The sequence below is a fragment of the Puccinia triticina genome, chromosome 13A (assembly GCF_026914185.1).
Source record: "Puccinia triticina chromosome 13A, complete sequence".
Taxonomy (NCBI): Eukaryota; Fungi; Basidiomycota; class Pucciniomycetes; order Pucciniales; family Pucciniaceae; genus Puccinia; species Puccinia triticina.
In genome coordinates this window covers 4707280-4728753 of record NC_070570.1, presented here as the reverse complement: position 1 = coordinate 4728753, position 21474 = coordinate 4707280, and the positions used below count along the sequence as shown (strand labels likewise).

The 21474-nt window shown below is 47.2% G+C and overlaps 6 protein-coding genes across 6 annotated transcripts; 2 read left to right on the top strand and 4 right to left on the bottom strand.

Annotated features, from left to right (window-relative positions):
• Positions 1-5463: 5463 nt before the first annotated feature.
• On the bottom strand, positions 5464-6320 carry PtA15_13A442 (uncharacterized protein; the record flags this gene model as incomplete). Its single annotated transcript, XM_053162641.1, has 3 exons — positions 5464-5672; positions 5766-5902; positions 5983-6320. The coding sequence occupies 3 exons, from the start codon at positions 6318-6320 to the stop codon at positions 5464-5466; spliced, it is 684 nt and encodes a 227-aa protein (XP_053026597.1).
• Positions 6321-7389: 1069 nt separating this feature from the next.
• On the top strand, positions 7390-8610 carry PtA15_13A441 (uncharacterized protein; the record flags this gene model as incomplete). Its single annotated transcript, XM_053162640.1, has 7 exons — positions 7390-7425; positions 7516-7639; positions 7704-7733; positions 7820-7921; positions 8005-8032; positions 8100-8210; positions 8307-8610. 7 exons carry the CDS (start codon positions 7390-7392, stop codon positions 8608-8610), a joined length of 735 nt encoding a protein of 244 aa, XP_053026596.1.
• Positions 8611-10623: 2013 nt separating this feature from the next.
• On the bottom strand, positions 10624-12213 carry PtA15_13A440 (uncharacterized protein; the record flags this gene model as incomplete). The annotated part of the gene is made up of 1 exon (XM_053162639.1): positions 10624-12213. One exon carries the CDS (start codon positions 12211-12213, stop codon positions 10624-10626), a length of 1590 nt encoding a protein of 529 aa, XP_053026595.1.
• A 3049-nt stretch (positions 12214-15262) lies between these two features.
• Positions 15263-15981, bottom strand: PtA15_13A439 (uncharacterized protein; the record flags this gene model as incomplete). The annotated part of the gene is made up of 4 exons (XM_053162637.1): positions 15263-15311; positions 15435-15484; positions 15557-15672; positions 15780-15981. The coding sequence occupies 4 exons, from the start codon at positions 15979-15981 to the stop codon at positions 15263-15265; spliced, it is 417 nt and encodes a 138-aa protein (XP_053026594.1).
• Positions 15982-17052: 1071 nt separating this feature from the next.
• On the bottom strand, positions 17053-18029 carry PtA15_13A438 (uncharacterized protein; the record flags this gene model as incomplete). Its single annotated transcript, XM_053162636.1, has 5 exons — positions 17053-17127; positions 17299-17511; positions 17620-17750; positions 17827-17890; positions 17976-18029. 5 exons carry the CDS (start codon positions 18027-18029, stop codon positions 17053-17055), a joined length of 537 nt encoding a protein of 178 aa, XP_053026593.1.
• Positions 18030-18049: 20 nt separating this feature from the next.
• On the top strand, positions 18050-20607 carry PtA15_13A437 (uncharacterized protein; the record flags this gene model as incomplete). The annotated part of the gene is made up of 12 exons (XM_053162635.1): positions 18050-18343; positions 18440-18576; positions 18664-18689; positions 18777-18844; positions 18943-18993; positions 19149-19346; positions 19439-19595; positions 19664-19710; positions 19791-20172; positions 20253-20382; positions 20454-20492; positions 20565-20607. 12 exons carry the CDS (start codon positions 18050-18052, stop codon positions 20605-20607), a joined length of 1572 nt encoding a protein of 523 aa, XP_053026592.1.
• Positions 20608-21474: the final 867 nt, after the last annotated feature.

Sequence of the window (21474 nt, the reverse complement as noted above, 5' to 3'; positions counted from 1 at the left end):
GATTTATTGGGATTCAATTCATGTGAAGGTGTTCATTTTTTTCCCTTTGCTCATTTTCCCTGTATAAAGGGTTGTTACAAACAACGTTCAGTGGGCCGCTACGTGTTGGTGTACTGGCAAAAAGCACCTGCCAATTTTGAATAGTGTTAGCGCGCTGGTAGCGCCGCTACGCTGCGCCAATTTTCAGCGGCGCTAACAGTGCGCCAATTCTTTTTTAGTGTTAGCGCGACGCCCCAGTCGCGGCCTGTTTTCTGCTAAAAGTGCTGTAGCGCAGCGCAGCGCGCACTCTTTGGCGCCCTCTGTGTGTATTGTTAGCTCAATTGCTTGCATCTGCGCCAACGCTACGCTAACAGCTAAATTAGCTGCGCACCATGTGCACATAGCGTTAGCGCGGAGACGGCGCAATTCCGCTAACGCTACACTAAAAGTCAGTGAAATTCCGCTGCGCCATTGTTAGAGTAGCTGGCCCACCGTTGTTACAAGTTTTAGGCTGGGCCTCTTCCAGATCAGCAACATGTACACCCTGGTTATAATGATGTGAAACACCCATCTCAATTGGCATATTTCCCTAAATAAGGCAGGTATGTTCTAGAATTGAGCCAAAAAAGGATGAAACCAGAATGGAAGTATGAGTCAATTCAAGCTTCTAGGATTGTGGGACCAGATTTCAGCTAGACAAACTGACTTCTTAACATATATAAGCTTGTGAGTTGTTTTTGTATTTTTTTGTTTTCCAATGTCTCCATGCACATGGATGTGATTTTTTTTTCACTTTGCCAATGTAACCTTTGTGTATGTGCGTAAAGTAGGGTGACAGATCACTGGAGGGGCCTTTCACAGCTCCGTTACAAGTAAAAAACTGGTCAGAAAGCCATTAAAACCCAAGATAGTCACATTTATGTTGTGTGAAACCCCTTGCACATAGAGAAATTGATCAACATAAATTTGCCATAAATGATTAATATTTGGGTATTGAGTAACTATCATTTCATTTATGGTGTTCAAAGTTGGTTTGCATAATTTTATGCATGCATAAATCATAAAATCATAAAAACGTTTTTTGCAGGGGATATGACTTATGACTGTCTGATTATGTAATACAAAATTTCCTCACCAAAATATTTTTATGATTTTACAATTTATGCATGCATAAAATTATGCAAACCAACTTTGAACACCATTATTAGGGGGTTTCAAAGTTGGCCAGATGCGACTTGCAAAAGTGCATGCAAGCCACAATGTACTACACCCCCTAAGCCTGCTTGAATGTTTTTTTGAAATTTGGTGTTCAATAAAAGCCTTGAACACCAACTTGCAAAAGTGCATGCAAGTTGTGCATGGCCAACTTTGAATCCCCCTATTATATGTTGTAATTGAGTTATCCTTCAAGAATGAAATGGTTCTACACAACATTGAATGAGGTCCTGTGATACTTCCTCATAAATTATGACAGACTTCCCATTGACTTCTGAATAATTTATCAATCATTTCCTAATACACATCTGACTCACATCAGACCCAGAACAACATAAAATTACAGTCAGGCACTTTCTGGAGAGTGCATCAAATTCTAGAGATGGGCGCACGGAACCCGTTGCGGGTATCTGCTATCTGCTGGAGGCCCTTGGGTACCCGCCAGCGGATGTGGATGTTTGAGATTCCGGCAGAATCCAGCAGGTACCCATGTATTCCGGCAGGTACCGCTCTCCCTAGGGTATGGGAGCTGCGGCGGTTGGCAGTCATAAAGCCGTTCTATGTTGCTGTTGATTGGGGGGAGTCCCTCCACTCGACAGCAACATACAATAGTCGACTGGATGAGTCCTTCCTGGTCAACAGGCATATGTATCAAGCAGTCAACCTGGAGAAATCTCTCCTGGTTGACAACTAGACATACCATTTCACCGGGAGGGACAACTATACACACCAGTCAACCGGGAGGAATCCCTCCCGGTCAACAACTATACACACCAGTCAACCGGGAGGAATCACTCCCGGTTGACAACTAGACATACCAGTTGACCGGGAGGAATTCCTCCTGGTCAGTAACTATACACACCAGTCAACCGGGAGGAATCCCTCCTGGTAGACAGTCATATCAAGCAGTTGACCGGGAGGAGTCCCTCCCCATATTGAGCAGTTGACTGGGAGGTGTCCCTCCTGGACAACAGCATTATGCAGCAGTCAACCAAGAGAAGTCTCTCCTGGTTGACAGCCATATGGAGCAGTTGGCCAGGAGAAGTGCCTCCTGGTTGACTGACATATACAGCAGTCAACAGGTAAGCACTTTTTGAGGGGCGGGTATCCAAAGATACCCGCGCAGGTATCCGCCCAGGCGCGCGGGTACCCGCTGTCGGATGCGGATGCAGGGGCAGACCCAGGAAATGACTAAAATTGGCTGCAAGTACCCGGATGTGAAGCACCCATCTCTAGTCAAATTCTCCCCTGGTGATTGCTCCAATATCAGATACCTTGACATCAACAAACCAGTTTTTTTGTAAAGATGAATAGGAGGGCTACAATTGGTTCTCTCCCGTCCAAATCCTCTTGACAGATTTTTTGAAGTGTGTTGCTGAGTGTCTTGTTTGTGGTGTAATTCTTGTGATTGGAGGTTTGGACACCAGGAAAATAAAATAGTCAGTTGATTACAAGTGACAATACACCAGCTCCAGCCAGCTACCCACCATCTATCCAATATCTATCCACTATCTACCCCAATCTCCCAACCATCTCCTCAGCTTCCAAAATTTACCAAGGAGGTCCTGTTCAGTTTTTGATGAGCCCAACTGATTGTCAGTTCTTTCCAGCTGATACTCAGCTTTGGTACCCAGCTCATACTCAGCTTTTCTGCCCAGCTCATACTGAGCTTTTTCACGCAGCTCACTCTCAGAATTGGAAAAAAGCCTTTGACCTTTCCTTGCCCAGGTGATGCTCAGCTTTGTACAAGTCCTGGCGCAGCTGATGCTCAGCTTTGTACCAGTCCTTGCTTAGCCTTCTCTTAGTCCTGTCCCAGCTGATGCTCAGCTTGCTGAGCATCAGCTGAGCCAGGCCAGGGAAAAAGATGGGAATCAGCTTGGACAGGACCAGAGCTGAAAATCAGCTAGGATAGGGCCAAAGCTGAGCATCAGCTGAGCCATGGACAAGGCTGAGCATCAGCTGTGCCAGGGCCAAAGATGATCATCAGGTGGCCAGTTCCAAAGCTGAGCATCAGCTGGGCCAGGGGAAAAACTGAGCATCAGCTGAGCCAGGGTAAAAGCTGAGCATCAGCTGGGCCAGGTCCAAAGCTGAGCATCATCTGGTTTTTTCACATTGAGTGCTTTGATCCTGACACCTATCATGTGAGCCCCAGATGTGCTGGTGGAGAGGAGCAGCATTGCAGCAGTGTTGGAGCTGAAAACAAAGCTGTGTCATGTCACTTGCCATCAAGTGACTACTTTTTTTTCCTGGTGGGAGCTGTAGTAATATTTGTGAAGGCTTTAGATTTGCCAGAGAGAGCTTTCAAATCTCCTCCACTTGCTCAAGAAGAAGTTGTTTGTGATCAGAGTGGGAAGATGGGCCACCAGATGGTTTGTGGTTGTGTTGGCCATGTCTTATTGGCGACCTTCTTGCAGGTGGGAATCAATCCTTTGAGTTCAAAAGGGCACATTACCTTTGAGGTTTCTGTTTGATGTGCAGACTAATTCATTATTGAGCCACAAAATTCACCCAGACAATCACACCAGATATAGGCATTTTTGATACCATCTGAACAGGAATTTAAAATTGTGTATCTGTGTTGTCAGGCCCAGTTTTGACATAATTGAACCAAGTAGTCCATCAAAATAAACTGAGGGGTGGGGGAGGATCCAATGGTTCCAAAAGTTCAATCAAGAGTTAGTTCTGGAGCTAGAAGCAAACTGAGGGAATCTCATGGCTGGTTTAGTAATCAAACTCTTTCATATTAGTAATCACACCAAATTGAGCAGCAGGAAGGAGATCATTTTTGCTTGGAGGTAAAATAGCATTGTTTTTCTTGGAGATTGCATGATCTGGAGACAGAGCCTATTCACTTGATTGAGCCTGATTTTCAGGGGCTGGAGTTGGAGATTGAGCTATATTGTAGCCAGTGGAGTGGCCTCAGCCAGTGGAGTAGCCTCAGCCAGTGGAACTGGAGGAGCTAATGGAGGCATGATTGTAGCCAGTGGGGTTGCCTCAGCTGGTGGAACTGGAGGAGCTAATGGAGGCATGATTGTAGCTGGTGGGGTGGCCTCAACCTGTTGAACTAGAGGAGCTAATGGAGGCATGATCATAGCCGGTGGAACTGGAGGACCCAATGATACAAATCTGGAAAGCAACTGTTGCATCTGTGTCCAGGCCTCTTGAGGTACCATCACACCAGTGGTTGATGGGGTGCAGACAGTGGTGTTTGGTTGGTTGGGGTTCAACCTCCTGGCTTTGTGTGATTCTTGGTGTGGGTGGTGGTGTAATTTGGTGATAAGGCCAAGGGTTGCTTGATGTTGGTCCTAAGTTGCTTCACTGGATGTCTAAGCTGAGGTATGCACCCCAGAGATTGCTGGGGGGGGGGGGGGGGGGGGGGGTGACACCCCAGGATATCTGGGGTGCCAAGCAGGACACCCCTTTCACAGGCTATCCTCTTGTCATGATTTTGAGTGCAGGGCATGTACACCCCAGCCATGATGGGGTGCACCTCCAGTGGACCCCATTGGTTTTGGTGGTTTTGGGGTACCCCCTGTCCTACCCCAATGTATGTGGGGTGTGCTCTAAGCTACCCCAGATTTATTGGAGTTTACTGTCATGCACCCCAAAAGAAGTGGTGTGCATTTTCACTTTACCCCAAATTGGGGTACATGAAGTAAAAGTTTGGGGTGCATTTAGGCCAACCCAAAAAATAACTAGTTCCTATTTGGTGGCTTTGGAGACCTGGTCTTTGCTGTAAGGGGTATACCCAATGATTACCTCAACCTGTGACTGATACAGATAGCACCTGAGCATAGTAACGGCAAGTGTTACACTACATGACTAACAGTAGTTATTGTAGCGTATTTAACTATCAATTGTTGCTTCTGTGAAATTTGTGGTGTCACTGTTGGACACCAGCCAAATGTGTCCAGGCGGTCCTCAGCTTCCACACAAAGACCCGCTGCTTACTCACAAGTTGGTCCTTCGGAGATTGCCTGCCAAGTCTGGAGGGAGGACGACTCAGTTCGATTGCTTGAGCAAATGTTTTAACTGGTGTAAAACAATTCAGCCTGCTATTCTCGCAAGCTCTTCTTCTCGTTTGGGAAACATAGGATGTAATCTGCGGTTTGACAGATGGCGCTTACGAAGGGCCGGATTGTCACCAATCAGAATATGTAGAATGAGTTTGATGGCTTCAGCTTTTGACTTTTTGCTTGTTTAGTCCACTATCAAGGGTTCAATCAGCTAAATAGAGTAGAACGTCCGTTTGGGGGGACTTTCTGCATTTCAATAAGGCTGAAAGCGATTGGAGACAGAGAGCTGGTCGGCGGAGGGTTGTTCAGTAGAAGTATCGTGATCGAGAAGGGCCTCAAGGAGATGGTGGTCGTCCTTGTCGTCTTGGTCTTCCATCCTGGGTAGTATGGTTGGGTGGAGAGACGCGCAATAGGACATGGCCTGGAATATCTCTTGGACCAAAGTCGAGCGGTCTCCTTCCTCTGGGGTGATTATCAGTGCGATTGGCTCCTCTTGCTCCTCTTGCTCCTCCTCCTCCTCCTGTTGCCCAGTTCCTCCCAATGACCTCCGCTGACTTGCGATCATCTCCACTAAATCCAGCTGACAGTATAGCTGTGCGTCAACCCCTCCACCCGAGATCCCATGTAAGCTTATTGCCTGGTATGGGATAATGATCGACCGGTCTCGCTCCTTTGAATAGAAACTCAACTCCCTGCAAATTTTGTAAGTTGGTCTTTCCTTTCTAGCTAGCTGAGAAAGCAAGAGCAAGTATCCCCGAAAGGGGCAGCGTACCTTTCAGTCATGATGATGCTAGAACAAAGCAGATCGGACCATTCGGTGAGCAGACTGATCGAGCTGACCAATTGAGGATGACGTGACTGAAAGGCTGTGGGAGGCGGGAGGTTATCGAGGTGGAGCCGGACCGAGTCGAGCTTGAGCTTGAGTTTGGGGACCAGCAAGTCGAAGGAAGCCGGCGTGAAGCTATGAAAGATCTCCTCGTCCTGGTCCTCCTCGGTCTGCCCTGGGTGAGCTTCCCGCTGAGCGTTCGTCCTCGCAGTTTGGCCAGAAGCTGTGCCTCGGAACTTCGCCTGGCCTTCAATCTGCCTAATCGTCATCTCGCTTGTCGTCATTTCTTTTCGAATTATTTGGTCTGGGAGCTGCCTGGCCCACACTGATATTATGTCGCGCCCTCGCAAACCCAGATCACGGCGCAGCCGCAATTCGTTGCTCCGACCCCCCTTTCCGCCGGCCTGGGCCCCTTTGTCATATATTATTTAAGGGAAAATTTATGATATGCTGTGAGACAACCATATGACCGGAACAAGCAAAAAATATTTCCTTGAACTCAACCAGCAAACAGGCCTAGCATGGAGCACAAGGGAAACATCTGCAGGCTGTGCTGCACATATCTTGAGAAAATGAAAACAGGACAGCCAGTTGTGATTGGACACACGCAGTGGCCGTTTTCTGCAGCTTGTGAAGTTTTTCCCAGTGGTGTGGTGTGGCTCTTTGCATGTTGCCCTGGAGGCGACGAGGGTGGAGCAATAAGATTTGGGTATCCATCTACCCAGCGATGATTCAACGCTTGTATCTCTCAGGGCCCGGTGAGGGCCTGATCGTCTTGGTTTCTCCCGGAATCGGGAGTTGCGCGTAGGAGCCGATATGTGTTTTTTTTTACTATCGAGACAGCCCATGTTCCAAACCCTTGGACGTCAGTCGGTATGGTGGCAGCTTGAGCCAAGTGTATCTTTGTGCCACGTGTATCTTTGTGGCTTTCGCCAGGTGGGAGTGGTTACTTGCTCGAAATTAAAACCACTGATGTAGCCGGACAACAGTTGCGCGTTGATCAGTCATCCGGAGAAGATAACTGGCGGTGAGCTGTTCATGATGGGGCTGCCATGGATGGTGAATAGTGATGGGTTGTCGAGGTGGATGGAACTGGTTTCGGACTTGTGCGTTTCTGGTTTCTGACCTGCGCGCACACTCTGCCAAACCCTGTTTCTGACCCCCGATCCGGACCCCTCGGGCTCTGCTGCACCGCCAGCAAGCCTGCAGTCCTCATATAAGCCCACCAGCCTCCACCCTCCACCAACCAAACACCCGCCAACAACCAACCATCACAAGACAGTCCATAACCAACGACCAACGACTAACGACCCCGAGAAAGCACAGCACAGGAAAAGAAAAGCTCGACCCAAGATGGCATCAAAACAGGCTAACAAACGATTGATGAAAGTCAGTCACCTTTCTCTCCTCACACATCCAAACAGAAACCCCCCAAAAAGGGCACTCCCAGCTAACCATACGCAAATACCCCCTTCTCAGGAGCTCGTCGACCTCAACAAATCACCACCTCCGTTCATCGTTGCTCGTCCCAGGGAGTCTGATATTCTGGAATGGCATTACATCCTCCGTGGGCCACCCGATACCCCTTACGAAGGCGGAGAGTGTCAGTCTTGGTAATCCCTCTCATCCCTTTGGACTGACTGCTCACTATTATCGCTTGTTCACAGTTTGGGGCACAGTCGTCTTCCCCGCCGAATGTGAGGATTCATCTTCTCTTCCATCTGGATTCTGTCTCTTTGTTTCCGATTTTGGGCAAATGACTGACACCTAACTCCCCTCACAGATCCCTTCAAGCCGCCGGCCATCAAAATGCTCACCCCGTCCGGCCGGTTCCAACCCGATCGCAAGATTTGCACCAGCATGAGTGACTACCATCCTGCGTCATGCGAGTCTCCAGCCTGGAACGCTTTCCTGTTTGTTTAGAACTGCCAATCTCATTGTGCCTTTATGATCCATCTGCTGTCACAGGGAACCCTGCTTGGAGTGTTGCAACAATGTGGGTGACTTGCTTCTTTGTTGATTCATTCAGGTCTGACTGGTGTCTTCTCTCTACATATTACCAGCTTGAATGGGTTACTTTCCTTCATGGTTTCGGAAGAGATGACCACCGGAAGTGTACGTTCAAGCGATGGTGATCGCCGACTTTTTGCCAAACGCTCCCACTCATTCAATGTGTAAGGGTTCCGCGTTTATGTCATTATCACAATATACGTCGTCTGACGGTTCATGTGTGGTCTCGGCGTGCTGTTTGACCTTACCAATCACAATAGGGCCCATCCACGCTTCCGCACGATCTTCCCTGAATACTCGGACCCACAAGGACCGATCGATTTGCCCAATATGGGCGAGACCAGGAAGCCATCGACCACCGCCTCCGACGCCTCCTCCGCAGCACCCGTGCCCAAGGCCCAGCCCAAGGCCGACTCTGGGACGGCCCCGATTTCGGAACGTGCAGCACATGCGATGGTCAAGGTTCAGCAAGGCCAGTCCCAGCTCTCCGGCTCTCGCCCTTTGCTCAAGGCCGTCTTCGCCGGACTTGGCTTGTGGATGGTCTTGTCGTGGTTGGTCGGTTAAACGACAGTTTCACGACTATCAAGTCGGGTGCTTGATCCCCTCTACTCCAAGTGCACTCGCAATAACACCAAGACACGAGAGAGATTGTTGCGTATGTTTGGTGCAGTCGGATTGATTGGCTGGTGCTTTTCTTTGGGAAAGGATCAGAGTTGAAACCCACCTTTCCTCACACAGCGAATCTCATCCACTTTTCATTATTGACTTTCAAATGATCCAGATCGCTCCTTTCTGAGAAGCGCTCATCCCACTTCACCCCTCCCATTTCTTGCTCCCGCTTCCACTCCCATCCACCTCCAATGTAGTAAAAGTCTTGCTTCTATCTAAAGTCACAATAGCTGGAAACCTCATCTGACACCCACATCTTTTTTGTCCTGTTTTGTTAGCCGCCACTCTTGTCTCCTCTGTTCTTCTTTCTGCTGTGTATGTTGTAGTTCCTCATTGTTTTGTTTTTGTCGTGTCTGGCGCCCGTTTCAATAAACAACGAAAAAAAAACTTGTCTCCATGTGTTCCCCCTCCCCTTATTTGTCTCCGACTACCTTCCTCCTTCCGCTTCCTCTCCCAGAAAAACCCACGAAGAAGAAAAAGAAGAAAACAGTGTGAAAAAATTAGATGTGTAAAGTTGGTTTATTTACCCGTGTCAAGAATCAATAAATAGAGCCAATTAAATGCAGCAGATCAAAACAACAAAAATAAAACATAGCCAAAAAAGAACAATGATGAGAATGCAATACAGCAACAAAAAGAAAAGAAATGTCCATTTCACCCCAAGTACACTCTCAAGCCCTCACCCCACAAAACCCATCAACTCACTCTCATCTGGCTCTTTTTCTTTTGATCTCATGGTATTAACAGTTGCTATGTTAACACAGGACTGTTCTATAGTTCTTCAGTACCCATAAACAGTTTGGTGTACATTTTTCTCCTTGTTGTAAATATCTATCCTTGTTGACATTTTTTTTCCTTGGTTCTGTGTGGATATAATTACTCAACCAATTTGGTGAATTGGAATGTGAGGAGTCTGCTGCACATTATAACCAAGTAGACATCAGCATTCGGTTGTTTCCGAAGAGTCTGAGCAACTTTGATCTTGTGAAAATTGTATCAGCTTATGGTAAAGTTGATGCTGGAGTTGCCAAAGTCGACCGGGCTATGGTTGGTTCAGTGTACTTGTAACATCGCTTGGAAGTCAAACCAATCATTTCTTTTTTGTTGGAAAGGGGGGAAGGATCGATTGAGCCCGCTTACAAAAAGGCTTGATGAGCAAATCGTTCAAATTTTGAACAAATCAAAGGAGCTGACGACATTTAGATTTAAGATGTGAGCTACAGAAATTCAGAGTATGAAGAAGCAAATAATTGATTGAAAAACAGTAAGAGGAAAAAGATGTCAAAAGATTGGGTGTTGTGTGAGGTCAAATCAGATTAAGATGCCAACGGCACGAGAGAAAGAATGACTATTGACCGCGAAAACACACAGACAAACAATAAAGCATGGGAAAGAGAAAAACGCTCAGCGAGGATGTAATATCTTAGCGTTGTTTTTTGAAATCATAGGCTATCGAAAAATATACAATCAAGGAAAGTTGGTGAAGAAAATTACGCATGCGGTTTGCTTAGGTTGGATTCGAACATGGCTTTACAATTTTGGAAGCGCAAGCAGCACCTATTTTTTTGACATTTTTGGTAGGGTGTGGGAGCAGGTAGGAAAAACATATCAAGTTGATTATAATTATTACGGGGGAGTCTTGTTGCTTTTTTCTCTTGGTGGTATCTAAAACAATATACCTTCTTTAATCGTTGACGAGGGACCTTGAAAATCGCGAACTGGAAGGATAAATGAACCAAGAGAGCTTGTCAGCTTTTGACAGCTATTCGGTCGACCGTATTATACTGGAAATTCATGTTCGTTGGTATCTGGTCCCACAAACAGAAGGACATCGCAAAATGTTAGATTTAGTCACAGAGTGGGATGAAGACGATGTAAGAATGATGAAGTAGGACGGTACCTTTTTGTTCAGTTTAATTTGGAGATTGACTGTTCGACCGTCGTCATGAGTTCGGAATACCAATCTGATCGGCGTTTGGACTGGCCGTCGATCCCATCAATCTGGGAAGAGCCCCTCGACTCAAACAGCAATGAGAGCGGCTTGTGAATCTGAGGAAGCGGAATCGATCGAATGGAGGGAGGTGGGGACGGTGTTGATGGTGGTGTTGGCGAAGAGGCTACACAGGGTGGTGTGGCAGATGGACTTGCTGAACGCTGTGTTATAGATGTGCTAGGTGAAGTCGTGGTTGGAGGTGCATCTACGGAAGGTGGTAGAGAGGAGGCGTCTTCTGAAGCTACGGGTTTTCGAGGCGTCTCTTCTGCATGTACGAGTTTCCGAGGCGTGTGTTCTGATCGCAGGGGTTTTCGAGGCGTGTCATCTAGAGACAAATTCTCAAGTGACGCGTCTTCTGAGTGCGAAATCTGGTCTTCTGAGAGGAAATTCTCGGGAGACGCGTCTTCCGCCGATGATAAAGAGAGTGCGAGTAATGGAGATGGGATGGGGGATGTGATTGTCGGGGCTGGTCCTGATGATGTCGCGATCGGAGGTGGCGTAGATCGTACTGCAGCCACTCGAGAGGCTCTCTTGGTGGTGGGTAAACTTTCAGGGCAGCCCATAAGAGTCAAGGTGATGTCTTCTTCGATCACACCAGCCCAATCGTTTCTCGCTGGGCGGCGGTAACTAGAGATACTTTTTTGATCGGTGCCGGAGGTTATCACAAAAGACCGCTCAGAGCAAGATAAGCCTGAACCCTGTGGGGTGGAAGGGTCCAAAATGGCACGTCCTGTGGTCCAGCTTTGGCGAAGTTGATTAGTTGTCGAGGTGAGATTGGAACTGGCCATTGAGCTACGGCGACTAGCTCCCTCGATATAACTCCTCCTAGGGTTTTCATCTCCAGCGACCAGAACGGAGTTACGACGACTGTGGTGCGAGAGGGATAGAGGCCTGGTAGGTGGATGGCGGTACAGGCTTCCTCGGTTGGGTGGGAATGATTGGTTCTGACTACGCTTCGAGTGCGAGTCGCCAGAGGATGACCTAGCATGACTTGCCGACTTGGGTCGATCTGTGCCTGCGGAACGATTCAATGATGGTACTGCTTCGGGTCGGATTCTCAAGTGAGGATTCAGATTACAGGTCAAGTCCTTCGAAACACGGTGCTGAGCGCCAAACGACAGGCGCTTGCCCTCTTGTGATGGCTGGCGGGTCGAGAACCGACTCTCCGTGCACGACGCTGAGCGGTTGTGAGATCGGGCGGTACCGACGGTGGCTCTGCGGTGCAAGCCTGATGATCGGACCGATGATTCCCAAGGATCTTGAGTCGTCACGAAAGTCAGATCCGAGTTGTGCAGCTTCATAGGGTAGGATATCTTCGGTTTGGCTGTATCAGGGTCTTCTGACGCGTTCTTCGACTTTGAGCGCCATGTGGAACTCGATGCCTTCCTCGTAAGCTTAGTTTTCGACGGAATAAGGCTTTTTTTGGCGCTGAGGAAGATCTTGCGGAAAACACCCTTGGCCTGATGTTTGAAGCTACCGGAATCGTTGCACTTGATAGAGGACATGCTTTTTGCCGTTTCTGAAGGCACGGGCTTAGATGACCAGCGACGCTGGGAGCGGGGTGATGGTTGCTTAGGGGAAATGGTCTCAAGTGAAAGCGTAAATGAAGTTGGAACGTAATGACTGGGCGACCAAACGTTTTTCTTGCCACCCCTGTGCTTCTTAGATTTTAGCCTGTTTTTCTTCGGACTTTCAGTTTGCTTCTCCGACGGGATGGGTATGGTCACTTCTGCTAGTGAATGAGGAGAATCGGCTGAAGAGAAGCCACAGAAACCACTGGACGTGGACAACACCTCCTATCAGCAGGCAAGAATATCTGGGAGAGGCTAACAGATCGTACATGGTCACACGACTTACTTGAATGAGTTTTTATAAGGAAAGCGTGGTCGGCTAGATTTCTTTTCGGTCATTTTGGAGCTATCCAGACCCACTAGCGCAATACTGTGTATCGCAGATGCGGTGGTGGTGCGGAATCTTTCTTCGTCGCTCGAGGTTACAATTGGTCCAATCGCCGATTCTCAGGTTCAGAAATATTTCAACGAGCCTTCCGCATTTTGGGTGTCTGTGATCGTCGGGAGCGGATAGTCAGCAGGAGCAAAAGGGGAGTTGAATATCTATCTCTGCCTCCAGAACAGAGAGGAAGGTGCTCAAGGGACACCAGATGGGGCGCGCAACGGATCAAAAGGACGCGTTGAAGCTAGCAGAACCGTCGGCGTGAGAAAAGCTATATGTGTCGAAGACAACTGTGCTGCTTTTGAATAGTTCGAGCGCTAGATGAAACCACAGGTTGGTGGATGTGTTGTTTCCACACTCACGCGGCAGAGAAACTCGACTGGCTAGACTGTTCAGCCAACTGGAGTCATCTATTTGCTGGATGGGGTCTCGTGCATGGCTGGGTCGGAGTCTAACCCTAATCCAAAACTTCCCATCGCAAACTTCGGCACACAAATGTCGTACAACCTGGAACCAGGTGGTCTGGTCCGTGAACTCCACTCAACAAATACCTTCCGCTCAAGAACTTCCATCTACCGGTCAACATGACTTTGTAGCCGCCACGTATAACTTTTTCTATACACAGGGTGAAGTACATCTACTTGCCAGTACTGTACAATCGGTGATGGTGAGACAGCGGAAGCGAGTTCTGCACTCGGAACTTGAAACACATGCTCATTGATCTTCATGTTGCTATAGGTAGGTCCACAAAGGAGGCTCGCATAGCTCCCACACACAGCTTGCAACAGTTGTTAACCAGGTGATGTGCTTGATACCCTTTTTCTGATGTTTCTTACTCCGTTTCTCATTCTGTGTCCGCCTTCATTAGCCTGGTATTTAAATGACAAATCTGGGGCAAGTAATTTCAGACTAAGAAAGGCTTGGATTGCTCACCAAGATGAATTCATCACAAATTCCCTATTCCTGAAAGACAGCAACCTACGCCGCAACATTCAAAGAATAAATTCACTGTGCTTGCAAGTTCGGTGGATTATTGGCGACCCAACAGGAATCATGACTCTAGCTTGTGATTTTAGGAGCCTCCAAACCACATGGCGTGGATTTTCCCGCAACTCATTCGACACTAGAGCCTATGTTAAATGCCAAAACAATCCTTTTTCCGGCGTGAAAGCGGAATTTGGAACGATGTGAATAGCTTGCCAAGTTTTCATGCGAAAAGTTTGTCTTTGGAGCGGCGACTATTGAGCAGTGTGCTGGCTTTGTCCTATCACTCCGCCGCGCGTGTTGCCTATTTACATCAACCAGTCAGACAAGTCTGGTCCTCACCACTATTTTAACGCTCCGAAAATTCAAGAATTATGGGGGTGCATACATCTGGTAGTATGTATTAGCAATGGACTGTCTCGCTTTCACATTTTGCGTTGGATTTGCAACATTGCTTCAAGCGCAGGCCATCAATTTGAGAACTCGAGCAGCATGAAACTGACTTTCGGAAGTCTGTGGTACGGCAGCTGGCCCATCCACTTAGGAGTTGAACAGAGTGGGGTAGGCCAGTCATCCAGTCATAATTGGCAGTAACAGGAAAGAAATTGGGGGCCAAGACCATGACCATCCGCCGTTTTCCGGAAGAGATGCTAACGGGATGACCGTCACCGGCCAAAGTTACACATGTCACGAATCACGGTTTCTTGATTCGTCAAGGCTTACACATATGTAGCGTTGCTGCAACCCTGTCTGATGCGAAGCTATCAAATTGATCTTTCTGTAAGATCTTGAAGATGCATGAAGAAATCATTGAAGTTATTCAAATAGGATGGCTATCGGGTCGGTCCGCCGACGGGCCGCCCGGACCCGATCGGTCTTGGGGCGGTTCCGCTCACGACTTTGTTCATTTCGGTCCGGCGCGATAAGATCCCCAAGCGACACGGCACGGCACGGGCTGCCCGACGGGACGAGGCGACCCTGATCCCCTTCGGTAATCCCTTCAAACCCAAGGAGCAAAGACGGCTTGGCCGGGCCCGAAGCCAGGTGGCGGTACCCTAACCCCCCGACGGGTTGAGCCGCACGTGATGTCTTGTCCACTCTAAGTGCCAACCGGCCGGCAGCTCCGTGGCAGCAGATCAACAATTGTCAACCGATGTCCAACCCCGTCCACCACGGTCCATCATGGTTTTTGGGTTGTAAAATTCAAGAAGGACCCCCACCCGGGCACATTGAAGTGCCCAATGTCCTATGTAGACATCGACACTGCAACTGCTTCTGATTGGTGCGCGCTGAGCGGCCCGCGGCATGCTGAACCCGCCCGAGCGCAATCCATCCGTTCAATGCGCGGTCAAGTCTAAGATCAAGGAGCAGATAACAATGTCAAAGCACAGATGGATTCGCATATTTAGATACAATAGCGAGTTATGGGGAGCCGAAGGAGATTTGAACTACTACTATCGATAAGTGTTGAATCCCAATGTCATTGTGAATCGGTATTCAGCTAATGTCTATTTATTGGGCAGTGTTTAAGTAGCGATTGTGGTATTTGAAAGAAATAAAGTAAATATATGGGAGGAAGTTAACTGTAATGAAAAAAATGGGAGCGAAAAGGGCGGATTAAAACCCTGCTTGAGCCGCCTTGCGTTGAAGCATGTTCCTGACATCTCTAAATTCAAATAAAAGATTGACGACCTCGTTGGGTACAAAAAGTAATCCGCGTTCGACCTAAATCCTATGTGTCTTTCCAGGCTTCTTCCAAGACTTCTTCCACCAAGGGTGGATTGAATACGGATAATAACAATGCGTTGCAATATCCTTCGGATTCGCAGGCCACAACGCCTATGGTAAGAGTGGCTTTAGTTTCTGGCACCGATGGCCCTTAAATCCAGTCATAGCTGTTTAGAAGCTCACCTCGTATGTCATCTTTTCTTTTTTAGGGGGACAGCAGACGCCTCGTGTTGCTGGATGGTAGAAAATATCCCAATCACGACAGGTATACGCTTCTTCTTCTGGTTTAGCGATGTTCGCTGACAAATGGTGACAAGAACAGTGTAACATTAGTAAATTCTCCGGGACAGCAGCTACTCGCCAGAAAACATGCCGTCCATCCCTGCCTACATGAGAGAATGCTTACTGATCCATTTAGACTTTTTTTTTCCAGTAGGCCATTTTAGGCTTCGCGTGTCTGAATCTAATGTAATTCTCATGCAAAATGCGACTGTGGCTGCTTTATTTTTGTTTGAGCTCTTGTCCTGACAGGCAAACTTCGTATAGGCCGTTTCAATTTGGATCAAGAGGACCACGAGGAGTATGGAGAGGTAGCTGGAGAAAAGCATTATCGAATTAACTGATAGGGCCGATGATAGAGGTGGATATTGAATGATGTGGATGTTAGTTGATATGGTTGATGTGGATGTTGGTTGATGTGGGTGGAGAATGATGCAGAGGTAAAATTAATAGGAGGTTGCCACCATAGGGAGCTGGGAGCTGTACGGATTGTGTCGGGGAGAGATCGGTGTGGCACTGGCCGGCAGCCGAGCGTATGCATGAGGTCACTATTGATGACAAGTAAGTACAATACAATGTTCATTGTACAGGCAGGACGTGCTGAGCCTGCACTGTTGAGTGGCAAAATATTATTCGGACTCCGGAGGGGGCGCTTCCAGGTGACTGTTCGGACCGCACTAGAAGAGGGTGAGTCTGAATCGGAGGCGCAAGCCTTCGGAGGGTTCCTTCGCAACGACGCCGGATCTCGCGCCTGCTGTTGAGTGAGTCAAGGCAGGAGGGCGAATCCTGTATTGGTCCGAGCTACAATATTATCGTATCGGTCCGAGGGGGCAAGATAAAGAAGAGCGGACCGGAAGTACCCTCCTCCTTTCTCTTGGACCGATATAGGACCCATACAATAGACCGGAGAGCTTCTCTTGGACCCATAAGTGGTATCAGTCCGAGATGGTACAATGGGGATTCCTGATGGACCCTATTCCTTTCTCTCAGACAGATCTATTATTGGTCGGAAAAGGAGGGAATTGCTCTTGGACCAGCAGAAGGAGCAGCGACGCTATTTCATGTTGGTTCGAGACGCCGGGATGTTTGATTGCCGGCTTGCTCCGGTCTGGGAGTGACGAGGTGGCAGGATGGGGTTTCTTCAAGCAAAAAAACTGATTACGAGGTGTGAAAGTAACAAGTTTTTAACTCGCTATGCTGCAGGCGCTTTCGCTTTGTTTGGGAGTCGTTGTGCATTGTACGAATGCCAAAATACAATCTTGTGCCTTGAAACAACATTGGGCTTGTTATTTGAATGTGTTGGTTGGGAACTTGGGTGGGTAGTTGGATTCCAATAATATATTTATATAAAAAATACATCACCCTAATTCAAATACAAAAAGCACAAATTGGCACAGAGTTTATAACTCGAGTTGCTGGCGAACAAACTGTTGCACTGTTTTTTCATAGGTCTTTTGATCGTCTCGATAAAGTTTCTGATTAGAAGGTAAGTCAGTAGATTTATTCAAACCAAGCACGCAGAAAGCAAAAGAGCCAACGATGTCGGTGTATGAGCAACGGGAAGAAGAGAGAACGATGAGCAAATTGAAGATACATGTTTATCTTTCTTGACGAAGTGCTCCAATATGCTGGAGAGATTGACTCACACAACATTCAATATTAGCACCGCTCTCGACATTAGGCTCAGCCAGCATGCTGATTACGCTTAGTAGAATTTTCTCTACAGATTGCACAGGAGACCATCGTTCGGAAGCGGATTCATATTGGTTTGGATCCTCACCCGGCGGATGGAGTATTGAGATGCAGACATCACCCGTAGTATAGACGTTGGGGTGAAGCAGGGGAGGTTTGAAGGTCATCTGTGCAAAGAAAGAAACAAACACATCAATCACTAAATTCAAATTGTGCATGGGTATTCTATGGACATTTTACGTGCGCCATAAATACAAACACAGTTGGACACTGACCTTGGGGGGCGATAGAGGATAGTCTCGGGGAAAGGTTAGAATAGCGGTAAATAAACCTCCTTCGAACGGAGTATCCTGAGGTCCAGCAACCAAGGCTTCCCAGATGAAGAAGTCTGACTCGGAAATCGGACCTGAGGAGTATGCACACAGCACGGAAGTGTCAGTCGAACGAAATAATTTTGGGGGGGATCGAGAATCCAAACTTACCAGCAACAAACATTGCCTCCTCGCTCTCCGACTTCTTGGCGTTCTTGTTGTTTAGTTGTCGATACTATGAGGCACGCCGAAGGGAATCAAGAGCCAAGAGTTAGCCACAGTCATATGAGCCATCCTAGCCATCACCCTTCCAAACTCACCTCGGTCATCAAGCGTTTGAGAGCCGTGGTCGCCTGAGCTCGTGGGTTATGCATGTTGTTGGTCAAACTTGGGAATGGATGAAGGGTGTGCCTCTTTCCGGGCTGACTGCAGCGGACGGCATTTGGAGAGCCAAGACTCCCCGGAGCAGACCCCGGTCGGTGTCCCGGCGTTCCCGTTTGCAGCGTCATCGGCAAGTCGTTCTCTCGGTAACTTACCGGGCCGGATCCAAGACCACATCACCCCGCTCTGCACAGTTCTGCTAGTTGGTCGACAACCTCAACCTGTAATCGATTGCGAGCACTCTCAACTTCGACCGACACGTACAGCAATGGCCTCTTTGGTCGCTATCTGTGATCTTAAGGGAAAAGTAAGTCGGCTGCTTCTTTGGATCGTTCAACTTGTCCGATAAACCCTCCAGCTTAGCAGATATTCGAACTGACTCTGCCACTTATCACAATCTTAGAGCCTCATTCAGCGCAGCTATCGTGATGACGTATTGCCAGCAACCGTCGAGAAATTCATGCCGAATCTATTAGAAATGGAAGAAAATGACGTCTCATCCGTAACTCCCTGTTTCACGGCCGCCGGGATCAATTACATGTGAGGAGCTTATTTCATTTTATTCACATCAGGCCTCAAAGAACTGAATCCTTCAACACCTCCCCCATAAATCTAATTTCTTTACAGGTATATCCGCCACAATAATTTGTACCGTGAGCTAAAAACGAATCTTGGCTATTCTCACAAGCCTTGCAATGTGAATTGATGCGAAATTCCGTTTTATCGTCTTGATTTTGAAGTGATCGCTTTATCGAAAAGAAACTCGAATGCGGCAGAAATCCTGACCTTTCTGCATAAGTTGGCTCAAGTTCAGCATCTCCTGCTTTCTAATGTAACGAGCTCCCCGATCGGCTCATCCTTGACCCTTTCGAATCTTTTCCGATGCTCAACCGAATAACGGAATAGGTTTTGTCCGAATATTTCAAAGAACTTGAGGAGGAGTCCATTCGTGATAATGTCAGTATTTCTCAAGTTTTTTCTATATATATATATATAAAGCAAATTAGAAGGATGGGTTCTACCGATTGCCTTGCGCACTTTCCACTTGATTTAACCGCTAGCCACATGTTGACCATCCAAACACGAACTGAAAATGTATCTTTTGAGAAAAGTTTGTGATCATTTATGAGCTATTAGATGAAATGATGGATTTCGGTTATCCGCAAACAACGGAATCAAAAATTCTGCAGGAATACATCACACAAGAATCGCACAAATTAGAAATTCAAGTCAGACCACCTATGGCAGTAACCAACGCAGTCAGTTGGAGATCTGAAGGAATTCGATACAGGAAAAATGAGGTTTTCTTGGTGTGTAAATTTTGTTGATTGACTCTCAGGAAAAAAAAAGCCAGCCGCAGATGGAGGTTGACACATTCTTGCCTCATGTCCCCAAATCAAAGGATGTCGTGGAAAGCGTCAACTTGTTGGTCAATGCAAATGGTAATGTTGTTAGAAGTGAGATTCTCGGGGCAGTCAAAATGAAATGTTACTTGAGTGGAATGCCCGAACTCAGATTGGGATTGAATGATAAAGTGATGTTTGAGAGTACCGGCAGAAGTTTGTTCACCATTCCTCCAAATTGCTCGCAGCGCTGTTTCATTAACTGACTCTTTTTACGAGCATAGCTTCTCGGGGCAAGGCGATTGAGATGGAAGATACGAAATTTCACCAAGTCAGTTTAATTACAAATTTCGCACTTCAATGATCTGTTCCAATCCAGTCCTTTCCTCTTCTGATCATGATTCATCTCAGTGTGTTCGATTATCGCGGTTTGAAAACGACAGAACAATATCATTCATCCCTCCTGACGGCGAATTCGAACTGATGTCATACCGAATCAACACCCAAGTTAAGCCTTTAATCTGGGCTGAAGCGATGGTCGAACTACATTCGAATAGTCGAGTGGAATACATGGTCAAAGCCAAAGCCCAATTCAAGAGACGATCAACAGCGAATAATGTGGAGATTTATGTGCCCGTGCCCGATGATGCTGATTCGCCTCGGTTCAGAGCAAGCGTGGGCACTGTACATTATGTTCCGGAGAAATCCGCATTTGTTTGGAAAATTAAACAATTGGGAGGCGGGCGGGAGTATCTGATGAGAGCTCAGTTTGGATTGCCTTCTGTTCGGAGTGGTCAGTGCTGCACCTCCTGCTCAAAGTAAATTCATCATGACTAATTGACTGGGCTTCATAATTTGATGATACCATCTCAGAGGATGTGATTGAAAAACGCCCGCCGATTACGATCAAGTTTGAAATTCCTTACTTCACTGTATCTGGTATCCAAGTTCGATACCTGAAAATTGTCGAGAAATCAGGCTATCAAGCGTTACCATGGGTTCGGTGGGCATCTTTCTTGTTTCAATCCCCAAACAGACCAAGTCTTGTAGTCCTAATATGTGTGTGGTCCACAGTTATATCACGCAACATGGAGACGATTATTCTTTGCGAACGTGAGTGTAAAATGGTGCGTTTCGCAAAGTCTTAACAGTATATTGATCAAGGTTTTTCATTGCTTGTCACAGGTGTATCGACAAATCGACAGCCCAATCCTTTGCTGCAGTGTAAATAGATCGATCTTGTTTGTTTTGGTTTGGGCATGGCTTGTTTTTTCATTTGCTTCTCTCTCCTATATATTCGAGCTTGTTGTTTGCGCTAAAAAAACGTCTCAAATTTTAAATTCTCCTTTATGATGCGTAACTTCTCTCTTCTCTACTCCTTGAAGGCAGAACATAAGAAAAATCAATCTCTTTCACAAGAGTAATCATGTGTAGTAATTCTTCTCTATCTGGCATTGCTTTTTTTCTTTTGTTTTTAGTTCTTGGAAAAGTTGTCGATAGCTCCAAAAACACGCGGTAAAACCAAGAAGAATGCCGCAATGGACAATCTTTTCATATCTAGAAAAATCTGACAAGTTTTGTATTAGATGAAAGATGTACCACGAAGAGAGTAAAGAGTCACCAAAAACCCAATCTTCCTATGCGAGGTTAGCTGTGAGGAGTGAAGGCCGATGGGCCAGTATTAATGTGCTCAACTCCCATCTGAAGAAGGCTTCTCGAGTGAAGTCTTGGGGGCCTTCTACACGTCGTCGCGCAGGCCGGCATCTCCTTGACCCAATTCATGTCCACAGATACGGATCGCGATTATTCCAGCGGGCTGGGAACGGGACTCAGGGGATTTGCAATTTCATCCCAACTACCACTTAGTTTTTACCCGGCCACTTCCGCGGGCAAAAAGTGACGGATAACTCAACAAGTGCTTGGTGATGAGTGCTTTTCACTGATGAGCTTCCATGGGTGGAAGCAACAAATAGAACGTCTAATTAGACGAGGGCACTCTCACAATCTCCAGCTATCCTCCGGTGATCTGTCTTTAAATGCTTGAAGCCGTAGATGTGCTGGCTTTTTCAGGATCCAGCTGTGTCATCATTACTTG